The sequence below is a fragment of the Grampus griseus genome, assembly GCF_964374135.1.
Source record: "Grampus griseus genome assembly, chromosome: 18".
Taxonomy (NCBI): Eukaryota; Metazoa; Chordata; class Mammalia; order Artiodactyla; family Delphinidae; genus Grampus; species Grampus griseus.
The window spans coordinates 66994126-67015124 of record NC_139012.1 but is presented as its reverse complement, the minus strand read 5'-3'; the positions used below and the strand labels follow the sequence as shown (position 1 = coordinate 67015124).

Here is a 20999-nt window from a genome sequence, read left to right as displayed (position 1 = left end):
TGAAAAACAGAAACGTATTAGTGGTGATTACGTAAGGAAATTGGGAATCAATGAGAGACGACAAATTTTAGTTCAGCCACATCAACGTTTTCTGAGCAGTTGAATATATAAGCTTTACCCATGAAATCCAAATGAAGGAAATACATGAATTGAGTGAAACAAATAGCACCACTGTCCAAGAGAAATGTACTGCAAATTACAAATGCAAGCCACAAAGGTATTTTTAAATCTTGTGGTAGCTCCATTAAAAAGTTAAAAGAAATGTGGAACTAATTTCATTAGTATATTTTAACCCAATGCATCTAAAATATTCTCATTGCAACATGTAACCAATATAAATATTAATATTTTACATTGTTTTCATACTAAGTCTTTGAAATCTGGTGTGTGCTTTACACTTACAACCACATTTCAAGTGCTTAGTAACCATATGCAGGTAGTAGCTATGATGTTGGACAGGGCAGCTCTAATGGAAACTGATGGTTTTGCTACTGGTGAATTTCTCTGGCAGTGAAGTGACAGCCACACTGTTTGTCAGCTCGGTGACGGCATGGCCATATCTAGCCCTGGTCCCATGGTCTCAATCTTGGTTCTGCTTCATATTTTCCAGCTCTATCATGTTTCAGTTAAGAAGGTTTAATATTAGTCAATACATTTTATTATTACCAGTGTGCACATAGAATTGTCACAAAATCTACAACTTGAAGTGAAAGTACTGAACAGTGTATTTTTAGAAAACAGTAAGAAACCAGCTTTAAAAAAAAAATCTGTGAACACAATTTTCTAGGGGAAAGATGGTAATATGATATTAACTCAAAATTTTAGCCATTGAAAATTTGAACGACTATAAATCTTTTCTACTGAAGGAGAGGGCAAACAAGAAATAATTCCACAAAAATAAAAATTCATTAGCCAAGACTTTTATGACCTGGTATCTTATCAGAATATCTAGATGAAGAGTTTTTTCTTTAAGCTCCCACTCAACCACTGAGTAGCTGGGTAAATTTGAAAACTGCCATAAATGCCCTGAGCCTTAGTTTCTCCAGTTATATATGGAGAACTAATATTTACTACGGTTTTCAAATTTTAAAAAAGTCACGTGATAACACTATATAAACAAAATGCCTTGTAATATATTATGAAATAATTAGAATAAAATTTTTGAAGTTGAATTTATGGAGACTACCACCTATTTTAAATTTCTAAATTCTACAGTTACTGGACAGTCTGAATTTTGGAGACTATAGGACAAGAAAAAAATACAATAAGGCTAAACTGAAGAAATAATTTTCAAAATGGGGAAATATAGTCATAAACTTGGCTTTTAAAAAATTTGAGTCATTGTAAAACCATCCATGTGTCATACTTACAGAGACACATGGATGGTTTTCGCTAGGCTGATTTTTTGGGTTACTACCTAAACTGTTGAAACTGACAGATGTCTAAACTGTAGAAATTCTGCTGCAAACACAATGTGCAAAATAAATGAGAATGAACAGATTTCAGTGCTTGATGTCTGGTCTTCAACAGATAGTCATGGGGCTGGACAATCATTCACTCAATCAAATCACAGAATTATGAAGGGTTATTGAACAGTAGAAGAGTGAATTTTTATGCCACTGGTTATCTATATTCCTTCCACATTGGCTGAAAAATTGACTGCTTCTTTGAGAATAATATGATAAGTTTACTATCCTTAACTCTTCATCATATTTTTCTTTATACTCCAACAGTTACCCAAGAAATTTCATTGTTTGGGTTTGTGTGCTGATGACTGAAGTATGTCAAGTTGCTGTCCAGGTCAAGGCAAGAAAGTGAGTATGCTTTCACAGTATTTTAATTGCCAGCCCGTAAATAAAATATCTAATTTAAGAAATTTTGATATACAAATATCCAACTTATGAAACAGTTACATTTTGAGGAGGATTATCACTTTGAAAAATAATTCATCATTTTACAAAATAATTCACCACCATTATTTCTTTTTTTTACAGAGCTAGTTCCCTGCTGAAGTTAATATAGACTTATTTACACAGATATTTTCAGGAATACATTCATCACAAACAGTGGAGTGCATCTTTGTAGCATTCTTTCTTGTAAATTGGTTTTCCAAAACATATCTATGGTTAAGTGAAGTGCTATGAACTGAACCTAATTCTACTAAAGTTATACTGAAATTTCTAAATCCTTTTCCACCCAACCCTGGCAATAAATAAGTAAATAAATAAAGGTGAGCAACAAGAAGGTCAAAAGGGCATGAACACAAGATATATTATTTACACAAACCGAAGCATGATGTCAAATCTCTCTCTGGTGTTTAGGAATTTCTGTTGATAGAAGTATGAATAGAAATCAGAAGCAGCCTCAAATTATTCACTTAAAAAACTTAAAGACACATCATCCCTTTACTTTGCAATTCTGCTGTGGTTTTATGTTTTCTTATTCTTTCCCTGCTGTTCCCCTTCATTAACGCTACCTAATATCACTACATATTTAGAATAATATCCAATTCTAGGATATCCAGTACAAGCAATATCTATATTTTGTTTAAACTCATAAATACCTCTGTCAGTGACATCCGAGGATTGTTAGAAACCATCATTTCTGGAATACTGAAAAGCAGGGTGTTAACCTGCTCCGAAGAAATCCTTCTACTATCACCGTGTTTACCTGTAGAACATCATCACCCTAACCTGATATAAATAAGCTACTGGGAAAAAATTTTTGGTTGCTTTTATTGTTGGTGGTGTTATTGGAAGGAACAGAGGAAATTTGGAATTAAATTTCTTGTAAAGTATGTATCATGGTGATATATATGATGTTTACCGTTGGGGGAAAAACATACACACACAACAGAGGCAGCAAAAAAGGAATCATTGGAAAATACCGCACGTACTGAGAGTATGACTACAATTCCCCTACTACTATATGTCTGACTTAGAACAACTCGAGTATTTAAATCACTGTCTCCCAGGGCTTATTCTGAGTCCTAACATATTTGAGATAAAGGTGTTCCTGAAGCAGTCAGAACATTCATTAAGCTTACTGTGTTTCTCTAAACCTCCCTGGCCCATTCCTAAATCCCTAGGACAAAATCCAGATTTAAGAATGAGCAGCATGTCAGTGCCTCTGGCTTTCCTGAAAACTAAAATCTAATATTTCAAGTTGAATTCTGATATCCCATATCAAATCCATTTAAAAAAAATCTACTAACTTCTATAATGTAATTGTCTAAAGAGTCAAATACATTGCCTCTTTAATTTTGCATATTCCTTTTGCTTTACAAGAAGGGACACAAATTTATGGAGTTTACCAAACTCATTCTCTCACACTGTAGCATTTCAGAAGTGGCAACAGTAACGTCTATTGTACACATTGTTTTGCTTGGTCTGCATTCTGAGAGGCAGTACAATAAAGCAGTCAAGGGCATGGCCTTGAAGGACTCATCATAGCTTCATCACTAGCTGGGCACCTCAGCTTAGTCAGTGCTTGCCTCGATTTCCTCATCCAAAGAAGTGGGGATAAGAATAGTAGCTACTTCAGAGGGTTGTCATGAGCAGTACATGTGTGTTAGTACACGCATAGCACATAAGACAGTGGCTGGCATTGCTATTGCTGTTAGTCCTTATTCTTGATGTACGGCAATCAGAAACTGGGGTTTGTAATACTACGCAGTTTTTGGTCAGTGCTAAATCATATATGATTTGTCTAGCCCACGGAGGTGATTTTTGACGAAACAAACTCGGCATGTTTCTGTTGATTTGAAATAAATGCTATTGCATGTGGTGAGGAAACTTCTATTTCCATGGTGGCTTAAGTAGATACAAGTTATAGAATTTAAATTTTAAGAAGTTGCCAGCACCTTTTTTGATATTAGGTGAAAACACTTCCTTTTCCATGAATGAGTATAATATAAGGTAAATTACCTTATAAACAATAGAAGAAAAAAGCAATGAAGATTTGTCCCCATGGGGAAAACTGTATATCTATACCTACTGTTAAAATTAATAATGATTTTTGGGTGATTTTAATTCTAAAGAAATACCAGTCACTGGGGTAAAGAAGAAGAAACTACTAGGTTTTTGTACTTCTTTTGAATTACAAAAATGCACTGATTGAAAATAGGATTTAACTTTGCTTAGATTTAGATTATTAGAATGAATTCATTTTCATCTGGATGTTATGAACATGCAGTCATCTCGCTTTGTTTAAGGTGCTTATTTTGTTCCAATTTATTGTTATTTTCTAGAAATTTTGCCACATTTTTGAAATTCGCTTATTCACAAAGCCTCATATTTATACTGATTGGCAGGTGAATCTGAAAAAGGTCATAAAAAAAATTAAAATAAAAATTATTTTCTGACAAAATGCCATTAAAAATCATCAGTGGGCTTCTCTGGTGGCGCAGTGGTTGAGAATCTGCCTGCCAGTGCAGGGAGCACGGGTTCGAGCCCTGGTCCAGGAAGATCCCACATGCCGCAGAGCAACTGGGCCCGTGAGCCACAACTACTGAGCCTGCGCGTCTGGAGCCTGTGCTCCGCAACAAGAGAGGCCGCAATAGTGAAAGGCCCGCGCACCGCGATGAAGAGTGGCCCCCGCTTGCCACAACTAGAGAAAGCCCTTGCACAGAAACGAAGACCCAACACAGCCAAAAAAATTAAAATGAATAAATTAATTTTAAAAATCATCAGTCATCAACATTTATTAAGACGAACATTTCCTTTACTTACTGAAAGGAAAAACTGGGCAACCTAAAACTCTAGAAATTATACCTGACTTTCATTTTAAAAGTCTGAGCTTGACTCTGAGAAGGAGGCTTGTTTGCTTAAACTGTGTATGATAATGTTTTACATGTTCTTAAAAAAAAATTGGATAATATTTGTGTTTTAAAGCCAAATTGTAGGGCTAAGTGAAAAGTCCTTGCTGAGTAACCATCTCTAGAGACCCTAAAAAATTGTGAAAAGCGCTAATATTTCAGCTACATTGTTTTTTGCATATAAAAATATCTATTATAGGAGTCAACTAGCACATATATTGAGTCACATTTGTTTTAATTGAAAAAGAGAGCTAAAAATTTCCTGTAAGTTATTGCAACAGTACAAGAATACAAGGTGCATTTATTTATTAACAAGAATACAAGGTGCATTTATTTATTAACAGCAACAACAACAAATTGTAAAACAAATTGTGAAAGCAAAAGCGGGCTACAAAACAAGGGTGTTTGATAGCCTTTGCCTTATTTAAACATGACATGTCAATAGGCCCCAGTTGATAAATGCTATAAAGTGTATGTTAGCATTGGCTCATTCACCTTTAAACATCCCCCACCCAGTGCACTATGGAAGATGTGTGTTATGGATGAGAAATGCTTCCTCTGTCAAGTATCACAATCTTGTGGTCACGTAATCTTCATGGGTGACCATGTCTGTGAGGTTTGCATCGTAGTCTACACTGCAGTCCTCTTCCTTTGCGTGTTTCTCCTTTGGTATGATTGGAACCGTGTCCTCCACCACCACCTTCTCCGACTTGAATGAACACACTCTCTTGCCAACCTGTAAACCCAGGGAATCCGTATTTCTTTCTCGATGATCTACTAATATACACTGTTCGCTGAGACCTGGGATGTTCAAGTCACCCCGGGAAGCTAACCCTCGAGATTCCAGTTGGATGTTTGTCTCTAGTGGTGCTCCAGCTTGTTGACGAGCCACCTCTTCTGAAACGGAGAAGATTTGGTTTGCATTTTGCTCGGCAGCGTGTTGTTTTGATCGTCTATGAAATAACCCGAAGTTTTTGATATCGGTCACAAAATTCACTTTTCTCTGCTTCTCCCTTGGTGGCTCCTGCACCACCAGGGCGGAGCCGTTGCTGATGGTGTGTCTTTCGGAGGCGATCGCTGCTGATCGTGGGTGAATCAGGGTGGTTAAGTCGAAGAGGCTAAAGTTCTTTTTCTTGTCCTTGCTACTACCTTCGTTATCACTCTTTTCATCCGAGTCTGCGGAGTTAGAAGAATCCTTCGTGCCCTGAGCAGATTGGACCGTAGAGAGTTTGCTTCCTCTTAGTAACCCCAGGACTTCAAAGCGGAAGCTAGAAATGTCTTGCTTCAGTTCCTAAGTGAAATGGAAAACGACGGAATTAGTCTGTGACCTAAACAAATAAACGTTAAGAATCATTATCTGCTCGTTTCATATATGGATCTGACACGTCTTCATTCATTTTTGAGAGCTAGGCGTCCACTCTGCTGTGGTTCTGTTTAGAATTGTCAGTTCTCTCAGGGGCACTTGTATCTATTTGTTATCTCCTAATTTCCCTATCAGAGTTCAGTAGTAATAGGAGACTGCCTACGGTTGATGTAAAAAGAAACAGGAAGAGTTTTCTTTCCCATCACTCTGGTGGAGTATGTTGGGTTTCTTTGGAACTACAGTTTCAAATTCTTTCTCTGCAAAATATTCATCTGCTTTCAAGTCATCTTACATTCTCTCAGGGACATTTTTCTGTCCAAGGGGATATCTAAAACAAAATAATTAAAGTGGAGTTTACCCTTCCAAGAGTTGGCAGTTAGTTTCAATTGTTTATTACCTTGGAGTTGATTTTATCCCAACCTCTGGGGATAAAAAAATCAGCCACTAAATCCTGGGAATTGATTCAGGGCACACAGCACTTCCTAGATTCATCCCTTTATCTTTTGGGGCAGCTGAATTCTCAGTCCTAACCTGCTGGTTGCCTTGTGGTGGCCTCCTGCCACCAGTGCATCTCCCAAAGCATCAGGAATCGTTTAACTCCAAAATTCAGAGATGTGGCAGCAAAGAACGTTTTGGATCCTAGCCAACTTTCAATCTGTGCTTTAAGTTTTGCAATTTATCTCTCTTCTTACCTAATGCTGCTTATATTTATTCTCTGTTAAGCCTGCTGTTTTTCTTTGTCAAAGGTCTCCTGTAGGGTTTTTTATTTGTTTGTTTTTGCCTATGAGATCTTATTGACTTTAGTCTTCCAAAATCTCTAGCAACTCATGCAGGCTAACAAAGGCATTTTTTATACACATGATTTGAGCAAATATATACTTCGTGTATTCTACCTTTCTTCTGTGATAGAATTGAAAAAACCAAAAACAACTCAGGGAGAAAAACTACTTTTATAAGCTACAGTTAAGCTCAGACCTTAAATTTTCTTTTACCAAAGCCGTGCCGAACACAAAGAAGGTTTTTGTTGTTGTTTTCAGAATGTTGGTTACTAAGTGTTTCAGGTTTAGAAATCAGACCGACATTTCCAAAAGTAAAGCTCACTCAGTAGAGTGTGGCTGGGATGAGCAATCAGAATGCCACAAGGCACTAGGATTTTCTTTGCCTCCAAATAAGTCCCCTCGATCTTTCAGATTGTCTGTTTGAAAGCAATGTACTTTGAAAAGAAATTTTACCGCTTTTTTTTTTTAATATATAAATCAATAGGGCTTGAATTTAAAAATCAGAAGACAGACAGGCTTGCTCAGAACACGTGGCCCAGTTTCCAGCTCTGGTGTTAAACGTGCTGCACCTGGTTCCACGCTCTGCAGAATCTGCCTTTTGGCGACAAAGATGAAAGTGGTTACCTTAAAGTTCTCCTCAGTCAGACCTTCTTCAGTTTTGGCATCTCTAATCATTGCAGCCACGTATCGCTTTACCAGGTTCCTCATAACTTCCTGAGGCATTTGAACACAAGAGAATTGATATTCAGTGCATAAATGTGATTTTTCTCTTGAGTCAGTTCCAAAGAGGAGATTGTGCTTTATTTTAATGTAAGTGTCAAGATATAAGAATAACTTACTTGATATTGGTGATGTCTTCTTAAATTATCAGCAGCTCGCCTCTGAAAAGGGAAGGGACATTTACTTTTTGGTTATAGTGATATTGTACCATTCTGTAAAATAATGCCTGGTTCTTTTAATCAAGAATATTATTTCCCTCATTTCTGCAAAGTGGGAATTTTACTGGACAACAGACAATAAATAGCTAGAGAGAGTGCTTCATATGAATCAAAAGAATGAATGAACCAAAACAACAAAGGGCAAGGTTATAATTCCTATGGCATTTAACATATAGAATAAGTTAATGATGATGGCAAGATTGTTCATTTAATATAAGTGATGAAGAATTAAGTAATCATACTTAGTATGTATCCCAAATCATTTTAAATGATCCTAAGAGACGCAGATGGGACATACCAAATACAAAATAAATGTCAAATAAAAATAATGATTTGATGGGTAAAAATCTAGCATTATAACAATATGAAGATCTTCATCAATAGCAAAATTAAGAATTTAACCATGATATAAAACATGTAATCAGAAACACTGTTAGTGAACTCCCCAACACTTAATTTCAAGCAGATGTACATTAAGAGGAGATTGCTGTTTTAATTAGATGGTTGAATTTAACAAAATAAAATAAAAGGTTCTGATCAAAGATAGGGTTCATTAGATTTTTTAAAAAATAAATGTGACTCTGAGCTATCATTTTGAAGAGATCAGAACGGTTTGGGAGCAGAGCTGGTGTTAGCAGAGAGCAATGATTATGGAGTGTAAAATGGAGAAAGATGTTTAAGGACTAGAAAATGTCCATTATAAATTGAGTTAAATAATAAATGACAAATGATATATTTGCAGATTTCACTAGTATTCTAAAGATACTAGAAAAAAAGCTATCATAATCCCAATTTTATGCATGTCGAATAAATATCAATATTGATTCTTAAGGAAGAAAACTAGCCAAAGTAATGTAAAATAAAAATACTTCTGTTACAAGGGAATGAATTTGGTAAATTGTGAGAAAGCAGAAGAGATAACATATCGGGCTTCCCTGGTGGCGCAGTGGTTGAGAGTCTGCCTGCCGATGCAGGGGACACGGGTTCTTGCCCCGGTCCGGAAGGATCCCACATGCCGCGGAGCGGCTGGGCCCGTGAGCCATGGGCGCTGAGCCTGTGCGTCCGGAGCCTGTGCTCCGCAACAGGAGAGGCCACAACAGTGAGAGGCCCGCGTACAACAACAACAACAAAAAAGAGATAACATATCTTGGGTTTAATTAAGTCTTTTGATCTTGGTCTTTACTAAATAATCATAGGCTGTTAAAATGGAATTTTGAAAAGGGCTGTGCATACATCACTGTGAAATGATATTAGACAAAAAAATCAAACAATTCAAAAGAAACTCTTTTTTTCTCTTTAGGGCAATAGGGGAAATTGGCCTTTTCACTGGCCATGAGAATGGATTTGTGTTTCATGACTATTAGTGACTTTTAGAAACAGATGAGACCATGCTTAACTTTCTAAAGGCCACTAATGATTGGAATACCATTCAGTATTACATGAATCTTAAGAAACAAATTTTCAAATGATTATGGTATTAATTAAAAGACTGGGAAATTTGAAACTTCATACAAAACTAGAACATCTTGAAAGAAATAGAGCATGGGAATTTTATGACTGGGCCACAAGATGGAGGTATGTGACTCCTGTTTAGACACAGATCAGCTGAAACCCGAGACAAAAGCACTTCTGGAAGGAAACAAGCCTTCCAGGTCTCCTTCCCTTTTTTTTAAGTGAACACAAATACAAAAGCAATCTGTACGCTAACTTCTTCAGCACTCTCAGTGTAAGTATTGTACAGGAGATCGTATTCCATGGTTTAAGTAAATAGAAACTCTGAATTTAATATAGAATTTAGTCGACTCAATTTTTATTATCTTGGGGTTCTATAGCATTTTGCTAGTTTAATCTGTAAAAAGCCAATAAAAACTAGTCAGCAGAGAGCAGTTTGAAATCATGAGTTAACTTTAAATTTCCTTAATGCAAAACTAAAACTAGGGATGAAAAAATCAGAAAATTATGAGTAATAAGTGAAAATTATCATGATGCATTTTAGTATTAAAATGAGCACAAACTGTCTTCCCTTCAGTAGAACCTTACTCATACATGAACTTTAAAATTGTAATGCAAATATAAAAAGATCAAAGATCACACTTTAAAAACTAATTCCAGGTTTATTTTTCTAGGAAAAAAATTTTTTTAAGCAAAATAGTCTGCCAGAAGGAAAGAACATAGAAAAAGTTTACTATGATAACAGTAAAAGTTTATTCAATATCCATAGCCCAGGTTTAAGGCTAAGTTAATATAGTTAATTGTTTTTGACAACCAATTTGTTTCCACAACTAGATGGTCATACTACAAAACAGTTTTCAGTATTGCGAGATTATATCAGCCAACCGAACTTCGCTATCCTAGGAAGAAAATAAGAATGGATGCAGTTAACCATCTTCTGAGTACTGAAAGCAAAAATGAATGCAATGAATTCACCAATGCTTATTGACCATTACTATCAGGGCTAACTGTGGCTTTTTTCTTACTTTCAGGGAGGTAATGTGGTGTGATGTTAAGAACACCTGGGATTGAAGGTGACTAAGCCTGAATGAGGAATTTATCTCTGAGACCCTCTCCCTTCCACATTTTTTATTTTGCAAGGTAAAGATAAACTCACTGAATGATTTTGAAGATTAAATGAGATAAGAGATTTAAGGCTTCTATTACTAACTGTTAGTTCCTGTCCTTTCTCCATTTTTTCCCTTTGTGATTAATATTATGATTTAACATACCTAAAAATATGTTTTAAAAAAATATTCTTGAATCACAAAACCTGTGGATAGTTTAACACATATTGGGATTGCCTCTGGAAAAGTAAAAGAATGTACTTAGGGGTAATTATCTTTGAGTGATTTGCATGGCATTTTATGCTTGAGAAGAACATTTTCTTTAGCTAGAGAGTTGGACGCGTTAGCCTAGGCAATAGAGATTTGTAAATAAGAAATTCATATTTAAGTGATAGGGTGAAGGGATGGTCCTGGTAAATATGGATAGATATAACACAAATTCTGTAGGCAGTTATTTTTGTTTTATTAAGACTTTATTATTTTTTAGAGCAATGCAAGATTCACAGCGAATTGTAGGGGATGGTACAGAAATTTCCCTTAAACCCCTGTCGCCACACACTCTTAGCTTCCCCCACTATCGACATCCCCAACCAGAGTGATGCATTTGTTACAACTGATGAACCTACAATGACACATCACTATCACCCAAAGTCCATAGTTACATTATGTTCACTCTTTGTGTTGTACATTCTATGGGTTCTGAATGGAAAGGAGGGGACAGTAAGAGTCCCAGGGGGACAGGGAATGTTGAGGGGAAACAGAGCTGGAGGCCTGCTGCTGGGGTGGGAGCATGACTAAGATTTCTAGCCTGGCTGCTGAGATGTTGGTGCTATTAGAAAAATAATAAAGAATTCAATTTGGGACATGCTGACAAAGGACGTTAAGGTGGATATGCCACTGTTTATTTTATATTTTGGGGGAAGGTTAGGACTAAAGAAAAAGATTTGAGGATTATATGCATAGGTACAAGAGTGGATACAATCACAAATCCACATTTCTTGGCATTGCTAAAGGGAAACCATCATGAACAATAAAATCTTCGATAAATTGTGAATATATCTATTAGGAATGCATAAAATATTCCTTTCATTTTAAATTAGCTTTCTTAGGCTAATACTAAAATTAATTTAATTATCTAAATTCTCAGAATCTACCAAAGGTCAAGGAACACAAGATCGGGTTTCAAATATCAATACATGACGACTGACGTGTAGGCATTAAGAACAGACATGTTACTTATTAGAACGGAAGAGCTGGTCCAGTCTCATTGCCTCATTTATAAGCAAGGAAACCAAGGTCCCCACAGTTGAGTGAGTAACAAAAATACTACAATGTTCTAAAGGCAGTGCCAGTCCTAGAATTCCAGGCTAGAATTTACTCTTTACTCCTTCTTTTTTGATCAAGTAGACACTAAGAGACATATAAGAACATCTGTTTTGCATCCTATGACTTTGCCTCTTTCTCCCAACACATCTTAGTTTGTGGGTCAGCATCCTTTCCAGACTGGATCCTCATTTATTTGAATAAAAATTAACCACAAAATGCATGGCATATGTTGTACTAGTTTCCTAGGGCTACCATGCAAAGTACCACAAAGTGCGTGGCTTAAAACAACAGAAATTTATTATCTCACACTTCTGGAGGCAGAAGTCTCGAATCAAGATGTTGGCAGTTCCATGTTCCCTCCGAGACTCACAGTAGAATCCTGCCTTTCCTCTTCCTAGCTTCTAGTGGTATCTTAATCTCTGATGCTCCTTGGTTTATGCCTGCACAATTCCAATATCTACTCCATCACCACATGACGTGCTTCCTGTGTTTCCAGGTCTTCAAATGTTCATGTCCTTATGAGGTCTCTCCTCCAGTAGGAGCTCATCTTAACAAATCACATCTGCAAAGACCCTGTTTCCAAATAAGGTCATATTCTGAGGTGCTGGGGATTTTGAGTTCAAAGTATCTTTATGGGGGAGACACAATTCAATCCGTAATATATGCACTCTTTGCCATAAACATAATGATCATTTTTGGCAACCGGTGACATGGTTAAATATTTATCATAGAGCTGCCACCAACAACACCTCTTTGTTGGGTAAAGATCAGCTGCACTTCGAAAGGATTTACTCTCATAAGGGAAAGCATTACATCTTATAACTCTCACTGGAAGTGACTAAGAACAGAATGGACCAATGTGTGTTTATAAAAGTAATATAATGACGGACAGTTCATTAAAAAATACCTAAGTGGGTAAGAGGTATTTAATTTTTTCAAGCCATTCACATGTTAAACTTCAATTCATAAGTGATCTGCAATGACTAGGGGTTCTCTGTTTTTACTAAACAGTAACGAACGAGGTAGAATTATAGCATGATAGGCCTGGGTTAGGAATAAGGACTTTCCTGTGGATGAGTTCATGTTTACAGCGTTACTGAGAAATTTGTGGAATTGCGTTTGGCAGCTTTTTCTGAAATAACTTGGGTTGATTTTCTGTTATGTTTAAGAAAAATGAGCCACGTGACTGATCAGGGACCTTCCTTCCCTAACTTGATGTCTAGGAAAAATATTTTGGAGGAAGATGTGCACTTTAAGATGGCAGTTTTCTCCACGAATTACATCGGAAGTCTGGCTCGGTTCTTTGGCAGGGTGGCTTTGAACGCAGGTGCCCAGGGCACACCTGCCCACCACATTAGCAGATCTCTCTCTTTGCAGGTTCCTCCTGCTTTGTTAGGACAAGACAATGGCAGTATTTGGATCACAGAACTAATGATAAAGGAAACGACCAACTAGTGAGAAGCCTTGCTGCCCAGAGGTAACCTCTCATTTCAATAGAAGTGTCAGGTTGCTTTAGAGCAGGAAGGGTTTTGCAGCTATGAAAGAAAGGGCTCTGGGGAATCCATGGTGACATTTTGTCACTCTTTATCTCTCATTTTCCCGGGGTCCAATATGCGGAATGTCAGGCTTACTCCATGTAGCTCGTTCCCTGCAGTCAATTGTCAGTGCCGTTTTCTCTCATTTCCACTCTGGTTTTGGTCTATCACTGATTTTAAGCCCATGAATTATGCCTTTTATTCTCTGCTTTGCTCAGTGAATCCTTGAAAGGGGGCAGCTTGCTGTGCTCTTCTTTTAAAAAAAACAAGTAAAAAGGCAAGGGGCCATTTCAGGATGTGATCCCTCTGTAAAGATTGTAGTTTGGCTCATTTATAGATGAATCTATACATATTGTTCTCTATAAACATACTTTCTAAGCATATAAAAATAAATGATATAAGAAGCTGAAGGTTGCCTTGTCAAAGCAAGTATTCAGGATCTCACTCTGGAAATAGCAAGAAGAAATTTGTTCCTCTAGATTCCCACTTAGGAAAGAAAATTTAATTGAAAGTTCCATCAGCAAATCTTACAGCAATAAATTAGGGATTGAGAGGTACCCATGGATGGACACAGTCATATCTGTAAGATTTGTTGGTAGGCCTATGAAAAGACACATTTTGATAATTATAAAACATGAAGTCTGAAAGGCAAGTACTCTTAGCATTTTTTCTTTAGTATTGATAGGTGATGTTAATCCATTCACTGCTCCTAGTTCTCTTGCAGTGACTTAACTGAATGTATTTCTGTGGCAACTGGTCAGGCATGAGTATCCCATCTGTGACCCCAGGGTTGAGTGATGCTAAGGGGCCCTAATAGAGATGGTGTTTCGTGTTCCCCTCACTGTGTGCTCCAGAGAAAACAAGAAAGTGGAAAACATAAAACTAGAGGTTAAAACCATTTTTTTATGACTTTGTTAAAAGACCTAGTAGTTTTTTGGTTCAGTATATTGCCCATTAACTTTAGCATTCTATTTGGAAACCTGGTCCATGGCATTAAAAATGATTCATGTTAATTAAACACTGGCAGGATCTTATTGCATTAACATCTTTTTACTTTAAATTATCTAGACCTCTTGGACAACAAGTACAAACATTGGCTTTTAGTTTAAAAAGCTGAGCTAGATACCAATGCTTTTTTTTAACAGGAATTTCTAATTAAAGTTACAGGCTGGAAGTGCTTGTTAAAATGGAAATTCCTGATGATTGTAAGACACACTAAAGTTTGAGAACGACTGTTTTAATACTGAGAAGAGTATTTGCTGATAACATGTGTTTAAATTCTACAAGTAATATAAAAAACCAGAAGGCTATAAAATGTTGCTTATTTTATGATTGTACTTTCAATATGCTGCCTCTTTGGTGGGATTTTCATGATTTCGCAGAAACAAGGCATCTCTCCATCATGGGCTTGCTCCGGCAATAAAAATATTGTTCAATAAAGCATTTCTGCTTCATTTCTGCCTTCTCCCATAAAGCATTCCAAAGGAAAACTTAATTTACCTGGAATTCCCAGTCACCCATAAAAGGAAGTCCAAAGTTTAAAAAAAAAAAAAGTTAATGAGTTTTCAGAGCTAGTTGTATCAGTTATTATCCATAAATCACAAGATAAGATCACCAATGTTGGGCTCCCAGACTGTGGCCAATCAGTAACCCTGAGAGCACTGGCTTCAGCTTTGCAGGGAGGGATCAACAGGGTAACATTCAGGCAGGTGCTGGTGACAAGAGTATGTGAAGCACAAGTGGGAAGGTTTAGAGAAAATGCCTCCAAGAAGGTATAAACTCTACCTCCAGGTCAGCTTTAATTTTCTTCTTCACAAATGTGAAGCAAGTTGGAATGAGAGCAGAAGGTAGGCCAGCCCGTTAAATAAACAAGGGCTTTGGGATACAGGAATCTAAGAGGCAGCGGAAAACAGTGGTGGAATCTGCAAAAGCTGTTGAGAAAAATCAAAAGGTGGACACACAACATGGAGGGTATCGTTGCAAGGTCATCAGAGTTTTCAGGGAAACAAGAGAGGGCAATGAAACGCACATGGGATGGGGAAACAAAAGACCCGAGTTTTTCCCCAGCTCTGTCACCTAAAACACTGCACAAGGTAAACAAGCTCTTTTTTAAAGGAAATAGTTGAGCTAAATGATTTCTAAGGTGCCTTTGAAGTGTCATGGCGTCTTCTAAGCCGTGCCTTCGTTATACAAAGTGACTGCCAGTGGTACTTCAAAGTCACCTTTCAGTTAATGGATGTGTGTCTATCTCCTTGTCTTCATCTGTCTACACGATGAACTATCAGGTCGATTCACCAAATTGAAATGAATTCACAGCACTCACTTTTGGAATTATTTTCTCATTTAACTCCTCCATTAATATTACAAACTTCTTCTTAATTTACTTTTTATTTATCTTACATTTTTCTTTGCAAATAATACGTACTATTTATTTCCATCTAAAACCTAAATGTATAAATCTCAAGTAAGGGTATGCATACCACAATATGTCCTTCTCATTCTGGAAATGCAGTCTAGGTAAAAGGTAAATGTACAGCGCTGAGTTTGATTAGGTTGGTGCTTCACCCAAGCCTCCACTTGGCAGAGAAGAGGCAGGATTGAGAGTAGGAAGAGAATGGAGAAGAGAGAGGTGACTCACAATATTGATTTAGTTTGTCATAAATTCCCAAAGCATAAAAATATCCATTACCAAAGGTTAGTAAAATTTATATGGCTAGGGAAGAAGGAGTGATTTGAGGTCACAATTAATTGTGAATTACCTTTCTGTGCACCAGCTTGGATCAAAATATTCAAATTTAGAGACAGAGACATTAAAAAGAAACTTGTTTTTCTGACCAGGAATGTATAGAAAAGAAAGCTCTTTAAGTTATACCATTTACCCTTTGAATTACTGTTTTCATAGGAAAGCCCAAGTCAATGTTAAGCTCCTCTTTGCATGTAAGAAATGATGGTAATATACTCCTAAAAATATGTCAACAGTGGGAGGATTCTGGGGGACGGGAGAGAGAGTTGGAAGTCAAATTCTTAGAGTGGTCCTCCATTATTTTAGTGGCAGCACAGATGGCGCTCTTAAAATATTAGAGCAGGGCCCTATATTTTTTTTACAAGTTCCATGGCATCTTAAAACCCAAGATTCCTTCTGCTATTGCCTAAAATTAAAATATTAAAGACAAATTTCTTTTGCGTGTGGCTTTTATCTGGGTGCCCAGAAACTCTTTTTCAATTGAAATACTCCTATGAGAGAAAGCATAATAAGATAGTGCTAATAATTAATATCTCTTCAAGGATTGACAAAATAAATTTCTTATGAATTTAAGAATAAGATGAGAGAAAGGAGAAATATTGTGATATGGAAGGGAGTAAGCCAGAGTTCAGCATCTCTGCATCTTTTCCCGTTTATCTCAAGGAAAACATGAATTAATTCTCACACCGTTCTCATGGCCTCTTGCCTATAACTATACGGTAATGTTAAATATGTCATGTAACATGTATTATAGTAAGATGTTCTCATATCTGTGTCCCCCACGTTAAAAACAATACCCTCAAGGATGGAAACCATGCCTTCGTATATCTCCTCCCACCTCTAATTCCTAGCTCAGCTCCTGGCATGTGGAAAATGTACAGTAATTGCTTATTAAACCCAAATCATTATATTTATTTTATGAACATATTTTTTTAATAAATTGAACTTATTTTTTAAGAGGAAAATAAGACACTTGGAGTACAATAATTTTTCTGTAAGGTCAGTGATAAACTCTATAAATTAGTATGAGGATTGCAAGGTAAGGCTTCACCATAATCTGACTTCCATTTCTAAGATCGGATAGACACCCAATTTCCAAGTTCATGGAGTGACGGTTTCTAGGAAAGAATATAACTGCCTCTCCTAACCACACTGTTTGCTATACTCCCTTGCCAGTCAATTTCTCTTTAGAATTAGAATTGTTACAGAGATGACAGGACAATCAATGCCACTTTCAGGAGAGAAAGCCCCATCTGATGCTGATAACAGTGCCTGGTGGGCAATGAAATTAATGAAAAAGAAGAATCACTAAGGGCATAACTAACAGTCATAAACTAAGTTAAATAAAACTAAAAATAATTAATTTTAATTAAATAACTGATATTACTTGATTCTAATATAAAGGCATATTAGAATACTTCCAAAGCAATTTCTCTGAGAAGGTCCAAGTGACTAATGAATGTTAGGGTATTAATTTCTAAAACATGAGAACTTTGAAAATTAGGAAATTGAGTGAGAAAGAAATGAAGAATGACAGGTCAGTGGTTTGGCTGGAGCAAAGCCTTAAATCCATGCCTTTTCTGTTGGAGTTGTTTGAACTCTTGCTTTCCAATATGAAAGAAATGTCCCAGGGAAGTATAATCTCCCAGTATAACAGGGGCATGGCTCTGAACAGTCCTAATAGTTTTTACAAACACAACTTCTCGGCATTTAGTATAACTGGGAGTTAGAAGCAAAATGTTGAACAATTGAACATATTCTGAAATCACTGCACTTGAATGTGGCACAGCATTTTCAAGTTATAATATTTGTTCAATCACTGAATTGAGAAATTTTTATCAAGCATTCTCCACTCTGTGCGGGGGCCTAGGTTAGGCGCTAAGAATGTGAGGTATCTGAAACAGATCCTTTCCCTTACAATCCAGAGACAGAAACAGACGATGAGTCAGTCATGCCACAGGTAACCTGAGGTTATAATTCTGAATAGAGCTAGAAATTAAGGTTCTAAGAGAGAATGTACTAGTTCTCCAAGCCTTGACTAGTGGGTTTGGAGAGGCGTATGTACAGTGTGGTTCCTATTAAAATAACAGTGACCGCCCTCAGTGGAGGAAATGGGTTTGTGAAACCATAGTTAACCATGGTTAAGCAGGCAGTTTCTTAGACACAGTAGCTGTGCAATAAATGTGCACCGGATGCACCCAGTGAGAACAAAAAGAATAAAATGCAAATGTATTCAATAAGGAATACAAACATACTCAAGCACACATTTTAAAAAACCAAACAAACAGTAATACCAACATGCTGTGTCCTTACCCCTATTGTTCCAAAACTTTCTGGCTTTCTTCTCATCTTTTTCTTGCACAGGTGTGTCCATATCCATTTGATCAGGTACCAGAGAGACTTGGGGCTTGGGATGACATTGAAGGGAGTAGGCAGGGTACCTCCTTCTTCAAAATAACTCATCCAAAGCTTGGTCCGAGCAAATTTCCATTCTATATCTGCATGGTCCTGAACAGGAAAACACGACAAGTGCCGACAGGTTTCTTAATTAATAAGGTGAGATAAACCTCACAGAGAGCCTGTAACCTGACTCTGAGTGGCTCTTGGAACGTTAATTAAATTGCCTGTAAAAGCAACACTGACTCCCAGAGATGGTCACCTAAACTCAGACAGTGGCTTAGCCTGGAAAGGAGTCACAACTCTCTTGTCAGTTTTCATCCTTCCCACTTGCAGGAAACAGACATTTACAATAAATCCATGTTAAAGAGACTGCAGAGGTTAGTTATGACTTGAAGATGAATCTTCATTTACTGCACTGTAGGCTTACATCAGCTCAGTTTCATTAGATTCTGGCCACAAGCAGGGCTTTAGGTCTTACCAAAGGCCTTGAAACCCTGCCTAGGTAGGTGCCCATGGCTCATACTTCGGGCATTTCCAGTAAAAGTCTTACTTGATATGTTTCCATTTGAATAAACCTTGTCCACCTTTAGGCAACAGGCATAAACTCAGAGAGAAGTTCCTCTAAGAAATGTACAGTAGGGTATCTGACACAGCACTGAACCCTCACGTAACCTTGGCCAAATGGTACCAGGTGAGAGTATGGCTAGGGGTTGCCCCCTAATTATTTATTAATAATTCTGTGTTGTTTTAATCTCCTGGAAAAACTAAGGAACATTTGTGGCAATTAGATATGGGGCAGCCAGTCTCTTCTTAAATTAGCCACAAATCTTATTTAAGCAGAAAATCTGGGAAGTAGGAGGTGGTAGAAACCAGGCGTACATACAAATTCAAAATAGTTCATTTTAACCCATTAATATTATAAAAAAACTCGAGTTTTAGAGTAGGAGAAATCAGAGTATACTTCATTCTAATCTTCCTAAATTGCTGTGTGCTGATGAATGCATATGTTGTTTATACATTCTACTCTGAATAATCTGGATTTTAGTCTAGACGCTGGACAGCTCGTGCTTTCAACAGAAGTCACTGTATCTAGAAAATGCATGGTCTTCATTTTTGCTTAGCAAACGATCGATAGATGGACGTACAGAAGCTACAGCTTCCCCTTGTCTCTCCTCTCCCATTTCTACTTCCTTCCCTATCTTTCTTCCTAAACAAGCTTATAGATTCTGCATTAATGAAGGAAAGCAGATGTTTTCTGCCGCCACGGAGAATGGGACTGAGTAGAATTGGCTTCAGGTAATAAAAAGGCAGCCCCGCAGGTGAAGTGTTGGCCTGTGAGTAGCTTCTGCTCTTTCTCATTCTCAGGGAGTCACAAGTGGAGGATTATCCTGACCTCAGTATGTTCTCTTACTGCTGTCACAAAGCAGACTCTTCCTTTGGGATTCTGAAAGGGTCTATAACAACATCTACAGTGGTTAGAAAAAATGAAGGTGAAAAGTTCCCGGCTGGGGCTTCCCTGGTGGCGCAGTGGTTGAGAGTCCGCCTGCCGATGTAGGGGACACGGGTTCGTGCCCCGGTCCGGGAAGATCCCACATGCCGCGGAGCGGCTGGGCCCGTGAGCCATGGCCGCTGAGCCTGCGCGTCCGGAGCCTGTGCTCCGCAACGGGAGAGGCCACAGCAGTGAGAGGCCTGCGTACTGCAAAAAAAAAAAAAGGTTCCAGGCTGGTGATAACTATAATCACCTCTGCTACCCATCTTCTAACTCTTAGTTAATGTTTAAAGCTTAGCTTAGGTATTTCCTCTCTTAGGAGCCAGCCCCGACTCTCATCTATCTCAACTGTTTCCTCTCCCCAGCCCATGTTACAGTCTTTTCTGTGCTTTTATCACATTCTCCAATTCCTTTTCTCAATATTGAAATTATTTATTGAATTTTTGTCCATCCTATATTATTTTTTCTCGAGGGCAGGGACTTTGTTATTCTGGGTATCCCTAAAATCAAGCGTATGTCTGGCATATACTAGGTGCACAATAAATATTTGATCTATGAACAAAAGAGTGAGTGAGAAGAAGGCTTTGAACATGATCTGCATGATCGCTTTTGCCTTTCAACGGTTACATTTTCTTCTTCTTTCATGCTTTATCCTAGAGCTCTGAATTAAGGGTAGCAGGACAAAAAGAGAGGGACCTCAGGGCAAATTTTGCTATTGTGGCACAGGTGAAAATCAAATACTTGGCATGTTCATGCTCCAAGGAGGCATCACATGCAGGATGTTGGGGGAACACCTGTCTCAGGTGCTCAGTGCCTGCTCTCCTCTCAAGTAGCTTTAGAGTTTGGGCTAAACAAGAATAGAAATTTGAAGATCGTTCTCATTTCTACAAGTCACCTAGAAAGACACACCCCGCACAGGAGCAAAAAGAAAATATTACACGGTTCCTGACTAACGTTCTCTTCTTGATGAAATTGATACATTTAATGTTTTATAGGATCCAAATTGTATATACAATTTCTCTGTATATAGCTTGATAATTAGAGGCTTTCTA

General features: G+C 37.5%; 1 protein-coding gene across 6 annotated transcripts in view; it reads right to left on the bottom strand.

Moving 5' to 3' along the window:
• Nucleotides 1-5384: 5384 nt before the first annotated feature.
• Nucleotides 5385-20999, bottom strand: part of TRPC4 (transient receptor potential cation channel subfamily C member 4) — a gene marked incomplete at both ends in the record, with an annotated part of 117921 nt that continues 102306 nt past the window's right edge. For 2 of the 6 annotated variants that reach the window (XM_082675924.1, XM_082675928.1), the window contains 4 exons: nt 5385-6107; nt 7583-7672; nt 7798-7839; nt 18372-18566. In XM_082675924.1, coding sequence (XP_082532050.1) covers nt 5385-6107; nt 7583-7672; nt 7798-7839; nt 18372-18566 — 1050 coding nt within the window. Of the gene's footprint in view, nt 6108-7582; nt 7673-7797; nt 7840-18356; nt 18567-20999 lie in introns of all 6 variants that reach the window. The other 4 variants (XM_082675925.1, XM_082675923.1, XM_082675926.1 and 1 more) reach the window with 4 other exon arrangements.